General features: G+C 44.5%; 1 protein-coding gene across 1 annotated transcript; it reads left to right on the top strand.

The window, feature by feature from the left end:
• On the top strand, positions 1 to 14,154 carry LOC126990701 (glycogen-binding subunit 76A-like; the record flags this gene model as incomplete). The annotated part of the gene is given in 3 exon segments (XM_050849387.1): positions 1 to 458; positions 9,284 to 9,646; positions 12,565 to 14,154. Coding segments are annotated over 2 exon segments (821 nt in total), but the record flags the coding sequence as incomplete, so codon positions are not given.
• Positions 14,155 to 14,365: the final 211 nt, after the last annotated feature.

The following is a 14,365-nucleotide window of genomic DNA, read 5'->3' as shown; positions in this document are numbered from 1 at the left end:
AGATGCGCATCAAGCGGTCGTCGTCCCTTAAGTGCGGCAAGACGCCGCCAGGCACGCCGGGCCGCAAGAAGATCGTACGCTTCGCCGACATGCTGGGCCTGGACCTGGCGGCCGTGCGCACCTTCCTGGGCGGCGGCGTGCCGCACGTGCCGCGCTCCGCCTTCTGGGACCTGCAGGTGGAGAAGCGCGCCGCCGGGCGCGGCTCCGTGACGGCGGACGCCGCGATGCTGGTTGAGCGCCACGCGGCCGTACCGCGGCGCGTGCTGACGCCGCTCTTCCAGCAGCCTGGCCTGCACGGCAACTTCCTGGAGCGGGTGCGGACGCAGCGCGTGGTGGTGGAGAGCGTGGACGTTGGCGACGACATGAGTGTGCGTGGCGTCGTGCGCGTCCTCAATCTGGACTTCCACAAGACCGTCGTGGTGCGCTACACCTTCGACCACTGGCGGAACCACCACGAAGTGAGTACCCCGGGGTTGCGGGGAGGGGAGGGGGGGTAGCAGGCACTCTGACCGCGGGGGGGGGGGTAGTGGTCACTCTGCCCGGGGGGGGGGGGGGGGGAGCTGCGCGGGGCAGGGCAGCGGGCCGTCGAGGCATGCTTGCATGACTTGCCAAAACGCGCCGCCACGCGCGTGTCGGCGATCCTTGACGCGCCGCGGGCCGCTGACCCCCGCCACTCCGGGGGCAAGATTTAGAACGGGCGGTGGAAGGTCGTGTGACGAGGACAGGACAGCAGGTCATCTAAGGCATGGAGGAAAACCTTGCCGCGGACTGCTGAGGGACGCTTTGCCTGAGGACAAGACAATGGGTGCCCCATGCATGCACTGACGGAGGGCGTGGGACGGACGATAGGATCACGGGTCAGGTAACGCAGCAAAGAAACAGTCATGAGCAGGAGCAACCAGACAACATCTTGACCCTTGAATCTTCCTTTATCTCACCGAAAGGACGCTGGACCGACTCTGACCGACGAGACTACACGTAAATGTCAATCACAGACAGGATGGGATGAAAACAGACAAAATCCAGCATTCGTAAAGACCTGAATCGCTAAATTGTCATCGTATAACTGATATTAGCGGACAACAAAGACTTCATAACGATTAGGACCTTTACACTCCATAACTGACAGAATCACCATAAATGACAGAATCGGATCAAAACAGACAAAATCCATCATTCGTAACGACCTGAATCGCTAAACCGTCATCGCATAATTGGTAGGAGAGGACAGCAAAGACATGATGAAGATTGACACCCTCACACACGTTCAGAAAGATTGTGAATGACTGACAGCAAGAAGAAGAAGAAGAACGTAAGAATAATGCCGTTTAGTGAAGAAAAGAGCAGCAATATGGAGTGAATGAAGAGAGAGAAAGATGAAAAAAAGACGTGAAAGGTTCAAAACAAAATTATAAATGTTTGTTATGCTCTAAAGTTGAATGACATTGTTCGGAGTGTGTTTAGGAAAAAAAATAGATAAATAGATAGAAAGAGAGCAGATAAGACTGATTTTAGACACATGATAGATTTTCTTAAGTGGTGTCAAGTGGAGAGAGAGAGAGAGAGAGAGAGAGAGAGAGAGAGAGAGAGAGAGAGAGAGAGAGAGAGAGAGAGAGAGAGAGAGAGAGAGAGAGGAAAAGTAAGAAAACTGCGCAGGATTGAATGTTATGTGTGTGTGTGTGTGTGTGTGTGTGTGTTTTGGCGATCGATAATGCTATGTTTACGTTTGCACACCTTGCCTTACCTGTTCTCCCCTCCTCCTCCTCCTCCTCCTCCTCCTCCTCTTGCTGGTCTTTCGATACAACCGCTAGCACTATATTTATCATTCCTTTAACAACAACAACAACAGAAACAGCAACAACAACAACAACAACTACTACTACTACTACTACTACTACTACTGCTGCTACTATCACTACTGCTGCTACTACTACCACTACTACTATCACTACTGCTCCTACTACTAATATTACTACTACAACTACTACTATTACTACTAATAATAATAATACAACAAGTACTACTACAACTACTACTATTACCACCACTACTACTACTACTACTACTATCGAGTTTGTTTTTACTATTACGGCTTCTCATGCAAACTCTCTCTCTCTCTCTCTCTCTCTCTCTCTCTCTCTCTCTGGCATAACGCGTAAAAACCGTGAGAAAAGACGAATCCTCCTCCTCCTCCTTTTAGTGACGCAAAAACGACGTCACTGGAGGAGGAGGAGCGAAGGAAGGGGAGAAAAAAGAAAAAAAAAAAGAAGAGCTGCTTGAATTGACCCGAGCTAGATAGGGGAGGAGGAGGAGGAGGAGGAGAAGAAGGGGAGGAGGAGGAGGAGGAAGAGGGGTAGGGAATACACGTGGAGTCTCGCACGTAGACAAACTTTCCTAGACTATTCCACTTTTTGTGTTATTTACTTATTTTATTTGTTTATGTGTGTGTGTGTGTGTGTGTGTGTGTGTGTGTGTGTGTGTGTGTGTGTGTGTGTGTGTGTGTGTGTGGGTCCGCGTGTGTGTTTATATTAGAGAGAGAGAGAGAGAGAGAGAGAGAGAGAGAGAGAGAGAGAGAGAGAGAGAGAGAGAGAGAGAGAGAGAGAGATTTACAAAATTTACAAAGAAAATCAGACCACACAGACCTCATGGTCCAGACTAGGTGGTCTGTCCTTAAACCTAAGTGATTCTACATTAATCAGAGAGAGAGAGAGAGAGAGAGAGAGAGAATGACGTAGTTTCTGTCATCGCGTCTTAGTTGTAGCGTATTGAGAGAGAGAGAGAGAGAGAGAGAGAGAGAGAGAATGGCACACTGCTAGCAACATTTTGGCTCCCATTGGAACCACATATTTCTCTCTCTGTCTCTCTCTCTCTCTCTCATTTTGTTTTTCTTCGTAAATTTCCTTTTTCTTTAATTTGCATTTCTCTTTTTCTTTTTATCTCATTCAAAAGAGAGAGAGAGAGAGAGAGAGAGAGAGAGAGAGAGAGAGAGAGAGAGTTGCTAAGGGAGGGTCTGTCTACATAGGCACAGTGCCAGCCCAGGACCCAATCACATATAAGAGCACTCCTGACGTCACTAGGTGGTGGTGGTGGTGACGAGTGGGAAAAGACAGGTATAGGTGGTAGTAGTAATAGTAGTAGTAGTAGTAGTAGTAGTAGTAGTAGTAGTAGTAGTAGTAGCTAGTAGTAGTAGCAAGCAGTGTGTGGGGGACAGGAAGAGGAAGATAAGGGTGACTAATATAGAACAGATAACAAGGAGGAGGAGGAGGAGGAGGAGGAGGAGGAGAAGACATGGGTGGGTATTGTCAAGATCAAGAGGAGGAGGAGGAGGAGGAGTGAGTGAGTACGTAATGTCAAGAAGAAGAAGAAGAAGAAGAAGAAGAAGAAGAAGAACAAGAACAAGAACAAGAACAAGAACAAGAAGCAGTAGAATGAAATACGAAATAGAGAAAAAGTGATTCAACGTTTTAGAGAGAGAGAGAGAGAGAGAGAGAGAGAGAGAGAGAGAGAGAGAGAGAGAGAGAGAGAGAGAGAAAGCTAATGAGCAATAATTCTGCGTCACATCCCAGCTCAGCTTCACAACAGAGGACAAACTAAGCTAAAATGAACGACCTTGGAGACAACCTTTCCTTAAAACTTCGTCCGCCTCCCAAAATGCATCGACCCCCCCACCCCTCCCCTTCCTCCTCCTCGTCCTCCTCCTTCGCCTTCTTCCCATTACCCTTCCCAGAGAGAGAGAGAGAGAGAGAGAGAGAGAATGAGGTCTTAATATAGAGAAGCAATGACAAGAAGGTTTAAAAGCACATGGTAACACACACACACACACACACACACACACACACACACACACACACGCATAACCAAAACAAAACAAAATGTACTAGAAGAAGAAACTCATGATTTATTATAAACGTATTATTATTATTATTATTATTATTATTATTATTATTATTATTATTATTATTATTATTATTATTATTATTATTATTATTATTATTATTATTATTATTATTATTATTATTATTATTATTATTATCATGTACTCACTTAGCAACTCGAGGTGGAGGAGAATGGAGAAGGAAGAGGAAGAGGAGGAGGAGGAGGAGGAGGAGGATGAGGAGGAAGAGGAAGAGGAGGAGGAGGAGGAGGAGGAGGAGGAAAAGATATTCTCTATGACCTTACAGAACAGGATATTTTAAGGCCATGACAATAATAATAATAATAATAATAATAATAACAAATGCAGTAATGATAACTTTTATTACTACTTCTACTAGTATGTCTTCTTCTTCTTCTCCTTCTTCTTCTTCTTCTTTTTCTTCTTTTTCTACCACTACTAATACCACTACTACTACTACTACTACTACTACTACTACTACTACTACTACTACTACTACCACCACTACTACTACTACTTGAAAGATAAGAAAGGAAATAAGGTTAGGAAAAGACAGAAAAGATTGAGATAAAAAAAAGAAATTATCCTTATTGTTAGTCATAAGTGGAGGTGGTGGTGGTGGTGATGGTGGTGGTGTGGAGTTGAGCCTTTGAACCTGTCTGTCTGGTGTCTGGTGTCCTGTTGTTTTGGTGGTGGTGGTGGTGGTGATGATGGTGGTGATGGTGGTGGTGATGGTGATGATGGTGGTGGTGATGGTGGTGGTGGTGATGACGGTGGTGATGGTGATGATGGTGGTGGTGGTGGTGGTGGTGATGATGGTGGTGATGGTGGTGATGATGGTGATGGTGGTGGTGATGATGGTGATGGTGATGATGGTGGTGATGATGGTGGTGGTGGTGATGGTGGTGATGGTGGTGGTGGTGATGATGGTGGTGGTGATGGTGGTGGTGGTGGTGATGGTGGTGGTGGTGGTGGTGGTGGTGGTGGTGGTGATGATGGTGGTGGTGGTGGTGGTGGTGGTGGTGATGATGGTGGTGGTGGTGATGGTGATGATGGTGGTGGTGATGGTAATGCTAACTGTTCGTCTTTACTTGTTTCCTCCCCCACGTCTCTCTCTCTCTCTCTCTCTCTCTCTCTCTCTCTCTCTCTCTCTCTCTCTCTCTCTCTCTCTCTCTCTGTCACGGTGCCAAAGAGAAAGATTTTTGACCAAGAAAATGGATTGCAAACATTAGAGAGAGAGAGAGAGAGAGAGAGAGAGAGAGAGAGAGAGAGAGAGAGAGAGTGTGGACAGATATCCTCTTCATTTTCCTTCCTTTCTTTCTTTCTTTCTTTCTTTCTTTCTTTCTTCTTTTCTTAAAAATAAACACAAAAAAAATCACAAAAAATGGAAATAATAAAAAAATATATTCATTAGCTAATCTTTTAATCCTGTGTGTGTGTGTGTGTGTGTGTGTGTGTGTGTGTGTGTGTGTGTGTGTGTGTGTGTGTGTCTTGACCTCCTTTACGCCTGACCTGACCTCATGACATTTGCCTGACGTGTAGAACCCCGGAAGGTCACTGAAGGACTTTCTGTCACGTGACCTGCCTTTCCTTCCCTTCCCTTGCCTTTCCTTCCTTCCCTTCCTTTCCCTTCCCTTCCCTTGCCTTGCCTTTCCTTTCTTTCCTTTCTTTCCTTTCCCTTCCTTTCCCTTCTCTTCCCTTCCCTTCTTTTCCTTTCTATTTCTTTCCCTTCCCTTCCCTTCCTTTCCTTTACCTTCCTTTCCTTCCCCTTCCCTTCGTTTCCCTTTCCTTCCCTTCCCCTCCTTTCTCTTCCCATCCTTTCCCTTCCCTTCCCTTCCCTCCCTTTCCTTTTCTATTTCTTTCCCTTTTCTTCCATTCCCTTTCTTTCCTTTCCCTTCCTTTCCTTTCCCTTTCATTCACTTCCCCTCCTTCCTCTTCCCATCCTTTCCCTTCCCTTTCTTTCCTTTCCCTTCCCTTCGTTTCCCTTTCCTTCCCTTCCCCTCCTTTCTCTTCCCATCCTTTCCCTTCCCTTTCTTTCCTTCCCCTTCCCTTCGTTTCCCTTTCCTTCCCTTCCCCTCCTTTCTCTTCCCATCCTTTCCCTTCCCTTCCCTTCCCTCCCTTTCCTTTTCTATTTCTTTCCCTTTTCTTCCATTCCCTTTCTTTCCTTTCCCTTCCTTTCCTTTCCCTTTCATTCACTTCCCCTCCTTCCTCTTCCCATCCTTTCCCTTCCCTTCCCTTTCTTTCCTTTCCCTTCCCTTTCCTTTTCTTTCCTTCATCTCCCTTCCTTTCCCTTCCCTTTCCCTTCCTTTCCTTTCCTTTCCTTCTCTTTCCCTTCCTTTCTTTCCCTTCCCTTCCCTTATCTTCTATTTCCTTTTCCTAATGTCTTCCGTTTTCTAATTTTCATTCACGAACAATTCCCTTCCCTTCCCTTTCCTTCCCTTCCCTTCCTTTCTCTTCCCTTCAGTCTTCTTTCCCATCTCTTCCCCATATTCTTGCTTCTTCCCATCTCTTTCCCCCTTCCCTTCCCTTCCCTTCCCTTCCTCTCCTTTCTCTTCCCTTCCCTTCCCTTCTCTTCCCTCACTTTCCTTTCCCATCCCTTTCCCTTACTTCATCCCATCTCTTCCTGCCTTCCTATCCCTTCCCTTCCCTTCCCCTCGCGTCCTTTCACTTCTTCCCTTCCCTTCCTTTCTTTTCTCTCCCCTTCAGTCTTCTTTCCCATCCCTTCCCCATATGCTTGCTTCTTCCCTTCTCTTTCCTCCTTCCCTTCTCTTCCCTTCCTTTCCCTTCCCTTCCTTTCCTTTCTCTTCCCTTTAGTCTTCTTCCCTATCCCTTCCCCATATTCTTGCTTCTTCCCATCTCTTTCCTCCTTCCCTTCCCCTCCCTTCCCTTCTCTTCCTCTCTTTCCTTTCCTTTCCCATCCTTTAACCATCCCTTTCCCTTACTTCTTTCCATCTCTTCATCCTTTCCTATCCCTTCCCTTCCCTTCCCTTCCCTTCCTCTCCTTTCTCTTCCCTTCACTTTCCTTTCCCATTCCTTTCCCTTCTTCCCATCTCTTCCTATCCCTTCCCTTCCCTTCCCTTCCCTTCCTTAACCCTTCCCTTCACCTTGACCTCACTTCACCTTTATTGCCTGTCTAATTACTTGCTCAGGTGATCGATACTCTTATCCGTGATGATGATGATGATTATTATGATGATGATGATGATAATGGGAGAGAGAAGGGAGATGGGAAGGACATGAGGAAGGGGAGAATTAAGGGAAAGAGAAAGGAAGGAAAGGAAAGGGAAGGAAAGGGAAGAGAAGGGAAGGGAAAGGAAGGAAAGGGAAGGGAAAGGAAGGGAAGGGGAAGGAAGGGACGGGAAAGAAATGGAAAGGAAAGGAAGGGAAGGGAAAGAAAAAGAAAGGAAAAAAAAGGGAAGGGAAAGGAAAGGAAGGCAAGAGTGAAGGAATGAAGAAGGGAAGGGGATAATGAAGAAATGCAGGAGGAAGAGAGGGAAGAAAAGAAGAAGGAGGAGGAGGGGGGGAAGAAGAAATACGACTGCAATGATAGAGAGATCAATATAGAAAGGGAGGCGTTTAGGAGGAGGTGAAGGAAAAGGAGAAGGAGAAGGAGGAGGAGGAGGAGGAGGAGAGGATGTGGGTCGAGATAAGATAGGAGGAGGAGTGGAAAAAAGAGGAGGAGGAGGAGGAGGAGGAGGAGGAGGAGGAGTGATATGAAAGAGAAGGAAAAAAGGTCACAAACTACTACTACTACTACTACTACTACTACTACTACTACTACTACTACTACTACTACTACTACTACTACTACTACTACTACCACTGAAATTCGTTCCCTTGTGTAATCTATAGTTTCCATAAAAGGTCAAACTTACTTATATGACTTCTTACCTTATATGCGTTTAAGATACAGCTGGGTCCATTGCTTTCTTTCTTTCTTTCTTTCATTCTTTCTCTGTCTTTCTTTCTTTCCTTCTTTCTCTCTGTCTTTCTTTCTTTATTTCTTTCCTTCTTTCTCTCTGTCTTTATTTCTTTATTTCTTTCCTTCTTTCTCTCTGTCTTTATTTCTTTATTTCTTTCCTTCTTTCTCTCTGTCTTTATTTCTTTATTTCTTTCCTTCTTTCTCTCTGTCTTTATTTCTTTATTTCTTTCCTTCTTTCTCTCTGTCTTTATTTCTTTATTTCTTTCTTTCCTTCTTTCTCTCTGTCTTTATTTCTTTATTTCTTTCCTTCTTTCTCTCTGTCTTTATTTCTTTATTTCTTTCATTCTTTCTCTCTGTCTTTATTTCTTTATTTATTTCATTCTTTCTCCGTCTTTATTTCTTTCTTTCTTTATATCTGTCTTTATTTCTTTATTTCTTTCCTTCTTTCTCTCCGTCTTTATTTCTTTATTTCTTTCCTTCTTTCTCTCTGTCTTTATTTCTTTATTTCTTTCCTTCTTTCTCTCCGTCTTTATTTCTTTATTTCTTTCCTTCTTTCTCTCTGTCTTTATTTCTTTATTTCTTTCCTTCTTTCTCTCCGTCTTTATTTCTTTATTTCTTTCCTTCTTTCTCTCTGTCTTTATTTCTTTATTTCTTTCCTTCTTTCTCTCTGTCTTTATTTCTTTATTTCTTTCCTTCTTTCTCTCTCTTTATTTCTTTATTTCTTTCCTTCTTTCTCTCCGTTTTTATTTCTTTATTTCTTTCCTTCTTTCTCCCTGTCTTTATATCTTTATTTCTTTCCTTCTTTCTCTCTGTCTTTATTTCTTTATTTCTTTCCTTCTTTCTCCCTGTCTTTATTTCTTTATTTCTTTCCTTCTTTCTCTCTGTCTTTATTTCTTTATTTCTTTCCTTCTTTCTCTCTGTCTTTATTTCTTTATTTCTTTCCTTCTTTCTCTCTGTCTTTATTTCTTTATTTCTTTCCTTCTTTCTCTCTGTCTTTATTTCTTTATTTCTTTCCTTCTTTCTCTCCGTCTTTATTTCTTTATTTCTTGTTTTCTCTCTCTCTCTCTCTCTCTCTCTCTCTCTCTCTCTCTCTCTCTCTCTCTCTCTCTCTCTCTCTCTCACCCGCATATTCCTCCCCTTCCTGTCTATCATTTTTCCCTCCTCTCTCCCTCCCTTATCTCCCCCCCTCCCTCTCTCTCTCCCTCTCTCCCTCCCTCCACCACCATGCACTAGTATAATTGAGGTTACAAGCAAACAGAGAGAGAGAGAGAGAGAGAGAGAGAGAGAGAGAGAGAGAGATAACATAAGAAAAGAACAAGTCTATCTTATCAGGAAGGAAGAAAAGACAGCAAAAAAAAAAAGAATCATAAATCACTTCTACTACTATCATCATCATCATCACTAAACCATCAACAAAACCTCCAAAGACATATCCTCCTCTAAAACGCATCCTTCACATCCTACAGACCACAGCAACGTACATAGACGGATCCTACGACGGCCTCACGGACCAGTTCTCCTTCTTGTTATGGGGGAGCTTCCTACAGGATAACGGGGCCTTGGTCTTCTGCGTCCGCTACCACTCCCTCGGTCAAGATTTCTGGGACAACAACTTCGGCAGGAACTACAGTCTCCAGTGCTACTCTACCTTGGGGCCGCACAGTGAAGGGGGCAGCGGGGTAATCTCGCGGCCCCAGAACTCCAGTATGGTTCAACAGCACTTCGAGAGCGGGGGTGGGTCGTCCTCTTCCGCTCGTTCATATGGTAGTCACACCTTCTCCGGTTCCCCGACGACGCCTAACGATCCTTGGGCCACCAGGTTCTTCTAGGTGAGGTCTAAGGTCGTAGGATGGTGTTTTATAAGTTAAATCTCACTCTAGACTACTTCATACTTCATCTCATCCCTCTAGTCTTTTTTTTGTTCTGTCCAGTTTTCTAGTGCAAGAGTTCAGTGCTCCTACTCTTTCACTCATTTGGGCCACCAGGTTCTTCTAGGTGATGTCTAAGGTCGTAAGATGGTGTTTTATAAATGGAATTTCACTCTAGACTACTTCATCTCATCCCTCTAGTCTTTTTTGCTCTGTCCAGTTTTCTAGTGCAAGAGTTCAGTGATCCTATACTCTTTCACTCATTTGGGCCACCAGGTTCTTCTAGGTGAGGTCTAAGGTCGTATGATGGTGTTTTATAAGTGGAATTTCACTCTAGACTACTTCATCTCATCCCTCAAGTCTTGTTTTTGTTCTGTCCAATTTTCTGGTGCAAGAGTTCAGTGGTCCTACTCTTTCACTCGTTTGGGCCACCAGGGCCTTCTAGGTGAGGTCTAAGGTCGTAAGATGGTGTTTTATAAGGAATCTCACTCTAGACTCTCCATCTCATCCCTCTAGTCTTTTTTTGTTCTGTCCAGTTTTCTAGTGCAAGAGTTCAGTGTTCCTACTCTTTCACTCATTTGGGCCACCAGGTTCTTCTAGGTGAAGTCTAAAGTCGTAAGATGGTGTTTTATAAGTGGAATCTCACACTAGACTCTTCATCTCATCCCTCTAGTCTTTTTTGTTCTGTCCAGTTTTCTAGTGCAAGAAGTCAGTGGTCCTACTCTTTCACTCATTTGGGCCACCAGGTTCTTCTAGGTGAGGTCTAAGGCCTTACGATGGTGTTTTATAAGTGGAATCTCACTCTAGACTCTTCATCTCATCCCTCTAGTCTTTTTTGTTCTGTCCAGTTTTCTAGTACAAGAGGTCAGTGCTCCTATTCATTCACTCATTTGGGCCACCAGATTCTTCAAGGTGAGGTCTCAGGTCGTATGATGGTGTTTTATAAGGAATCTCACACTAGACTCTTCATCTCATCCCTCTAGTCTTTTTTGCTCTGTCCAGTTTTCTAGTGCAAGAGTTCAGTGCTCCTATACTCTCACTCATTTGGGCCACCAGGTTCTTCTAGGTGAGGTCTAAAGTCGTAAGATGGTGTTTTATAAGTGGAATCTCACACTAGACTCTTCATCTCATCCCTCTAGTCTTTTTTTTGTTCTGTCCAATTTTCTGGTGCAAGAGTTCAGTGTTCCTACTCTTTCCCTCATTTGGGCCACCAGGTTCTTCTAGGTGAGGTCTCAGGTCGTAAGATGGTGTTTTATAAGTGGAATCTCACTCTAGACTCTTCATCTCATCCCTCTAGTCTTTTTTTTGTTCTGTCCAGTTTTCTAGTGCAAGAGTTCAGTGCTCCTACTCTTTCACTCATTTGGGCCACCAGGTTCTTCTAGGTGATGTCTAAGGTCGTAAGATGGTGTTTTATAAGTGGAATTTCACTCTAGACTACTTCATCTCATCCCTCTAGTCTTTTTTGCTCTGTCCAGTTTTCTAGTGCAAGAGTTCAGTGCTCCTACTCTTTCGCTCATTTAGGCCACCAGGTTCTTCTGAGTGAGGTCTGATAAGGGCGTAAGATGGTGTTATAAAAGTTCATCTTGTCTCTGTAACGTTTGAGCTGTCCATGATTCTAATGCAAGAGTTCAGTGTTCTTACTCCTTCGCCTCTTTCTCTAATAACTCTGTCCTTGTTTATGCTGTCCTGTTTCCTAGTGCAAGAGTTAAGCAATGTCCTTACTCTCTCACCTCTTACTCTTGGATAAATTATAGTCATCTATGGAGTTTATATATTCACTGGCACTAAATAGATATATAGATAGACAGATAGATAGATAGAGAGAGAGGTTAGATTAAGTAACACACACACACACACACACACACACACACACACACAACAGGTTTCAGGATTACATTTAGAGACGGGAGCAGAGTTACAATGTTGCCCTCCCACCTTCTCTCTCTCTCTCTCTCTCTCTCTCTCTCTCTCTCTCTCTCTCTCTCTCTCATGTTACTAAGGTGTGTGTGCGTGCGTATGTCCGTGTGCGCGTGTTTATTTAATATCTCCTTGTTATATATTTCCATTTCCCTTTCCTTTCCTTCCCTCCCCTTCTCTTCCTTTCCTTCGCTTCCCTCCCTCTCCCTTTCCCTTCTCTTTCCTTCCTCCTTCTTCCTCTCTCAGTTTCTGGCCTTGGTACGAATCCCTGCAACGCGGAGATGAGCACCGAGGCCACGCGCAGCTTTAGCATTTACCACTACCTTTATCTTACCTCTATTGTCACTGCCTCCCTTTGTCTTCCCTCTCACATCCTTCTTCCCTTCAGTTTACTAGGTCGGTGTCGTCAGACTCTTCCATCCCTCACATCAATAATATCCAAAGGCTGAAAATGAGATCAGTCGGGTTCTAGTGAGTGTTTTCTTAGGTTCACGGTACAGAAGAAGGATCGAACTACCACCAGGGTCATAAAGCTACCTCTGGAAACGCCCACAACGCCTACGAAAGCCTTGTCAAATATGTGCTTTGGCTAGGAAATGTTATGTGACCCGAGGAAAGGGGTATTTTCCTAGCTCGCATATTTGACAAGGTTTTCGTAGACGTTGTGGGCATTTCCAGAGGTAGCTTTATGACCCTGGTGGTAGTTCGACCCTTCTTGCAACAATAAACTATCAATCAATCAATCCTTCTGTGCCATGAACTTAAAAAAAAAACACTCATTAGAACTTGATTGATCCCCTCTTTGGCATTTGGAAGTGGTTGATGTGAGAGATTGAAGCGTCTGGCAATACCGGTCTCCACTGTTGCCACCTCTCCCTTACCATCCTTCTCCCATCTTCCTTTTTTCCTCTTCAGCTTACCTCTCCCTTACCTTCCCTCTAACATCTTCCACATTCTTCCAGGTTGGTGGCGAAGGACCAAGACGGAGAGACACAAACCCAAGTTCAAGACATAAGCAAGACTGAATGAAGCAAGCAAGAATGACCCCCTTAAGCATAGTAACTTCAGCCTCTTCCTCCGCTCCCCGCCGTCACCGCCGCCGTCAGCCCTCCTCCAGTAGACTTCGAGTGATCTGTTGTTATTTATTTCCTACGTTAGTGTGTGGAGAACAGGCTGTGGTAGTGTGTAAAGGAGGTGGAGGTGGTGGATGTGGTGGGGTGGATGGATGGATGGATGGTAGAAGGGGAGAAGTTTATAGGATGTTGCTGCTAGTCCAAGGAGGTTATCTACCTGCACAAGTTACTGGAGTCCTACAGAGTCCTACGAAGTCCTGTGAAGTTGTTAGGACGCTGCTACGAGATCGAGGAAGTTATCTCTATATATATACACAACTTACTAGAGTCCTACGAAGTCCTGTGAAGTTTTTAGGACGTCGTTGCAAATTTGAGGAAGTTATCTCTACATTTACAACTTACCGGAGTCCTACGAAGTTCTGTGAAGTTTTTAGGACGTAGTTGCAAATTTGAGGAAGTTATCACTATATTTACAACTTACCGGAGTCCTACGAACTTCTACGAAGTCCTAAACGAACAAAGAGATGATCCCCAGGAGGTCATCTTGACGTAACTGGAGTCTCACGAAATCCCACGAAGTCCTGTGAAGTTTTATGAAGTCCTACAGGAAGAAAAAGGTGATCACGTGAAGTTTCCTCTTAATCGAAGTCCCACGAAATCCTACGAAGTCCCACGAAGTCCTGTGAAGTTTTGTGAAGTCCTACGGGAAGAAAGATGATGATCAGATGAAGTTTTCTCTCTTAACTGAAGTCCTACGAAGTTCTACAGAATTAAGGAGTCGATGCGATGAAGTTTTTTTCACCTGGTGGAAGTCCTACGAAGTCCTGTGAAGTTTTATGAAGTCCTACGGGAAGAAAGAAATGATCAGATGAAGTTTTCTCTCGTAACTTAAGTCCTACGAAAGCTAACGAGGTCCTACAGGACCTCCAGTGAAGTTTATCTACATAACCAACATCCTACGAGTGTCCTACGGGATAATAGAGTTGATCTCATGAAGTTATCTCACCTAACCAAGCCCTGTGTAGCTTTCCATCTGACTCTAGCTTGTAGGACCCCTTTAGGATATTAAATGAGTCCTGCAGGATATCCTAAGCACCATCTCCTCCCGGTCCACTGGTTTCCTTACATAAATGGAATCCTACGAAGTTATCCTACCATACCATGCTTGTAGGACCCCTTGTGTGCCCTGCAGGATCCCCTAAGCGCCATAGAGGAGTGTAATCAATGTCCTACAAGAGTTAACTGCATAGTGGAAGTCCTACAAGCTTTCCTACACGCCTCCATCCATACCACGCTTGTAGGAATCCAATAGAGTGTCTTATGAGTCCTCTAGGATCCCTCACACGTCATCAAAGCCTGTCCTCAAGTGTCCTACGAAGCTATCCTACACTCCACTAAGCCAGCATCCCGGGTGTGCCATGTAGGACCCCATAGGATCTCATGTGTGTCCTGCAGTATCTCAACAAGGAACAAGTAGGAGTGCAGTGTTTGTTTTTTCCAAGTTTCCATCCCAACTATGCCTTGTAGGACCCCCATAGGATGCTACCGTGTGTCCTGTAGGAGTGTACGGTATCCTACAGACGATGGCGTAGAATATACCAAGCCCTACACTGATGGCGATAGTTGAAAACGATTTTGAAGGATCTTGAACCTGAGGGCGACATAGCAGTAACAGTTCCCGTCTCTCGAG

The sequence above is a fragment of the Eriocheir sinensis genome, unplaced genomic scaffold, assembly GCF_024679095.1.
Source record: "Eriocheir sinensis breed Jianghai 21 unplaced genomic scaffold, ASM2467909v1 Scaffold1917, whole genome shotgun sequence".
Taxonomy (NCBI): domain Eukaryota; kingdom Metazoa; phylum Arthropoda; class Malacostraca; order Decapoda; family Varunidae; genus Eriocheir; species Eriocheir sinensis.
Note: the sequence above shows the minus strand (reverse complement) of the source record. Positions and strands in the feature narration are given on the sequence as shown.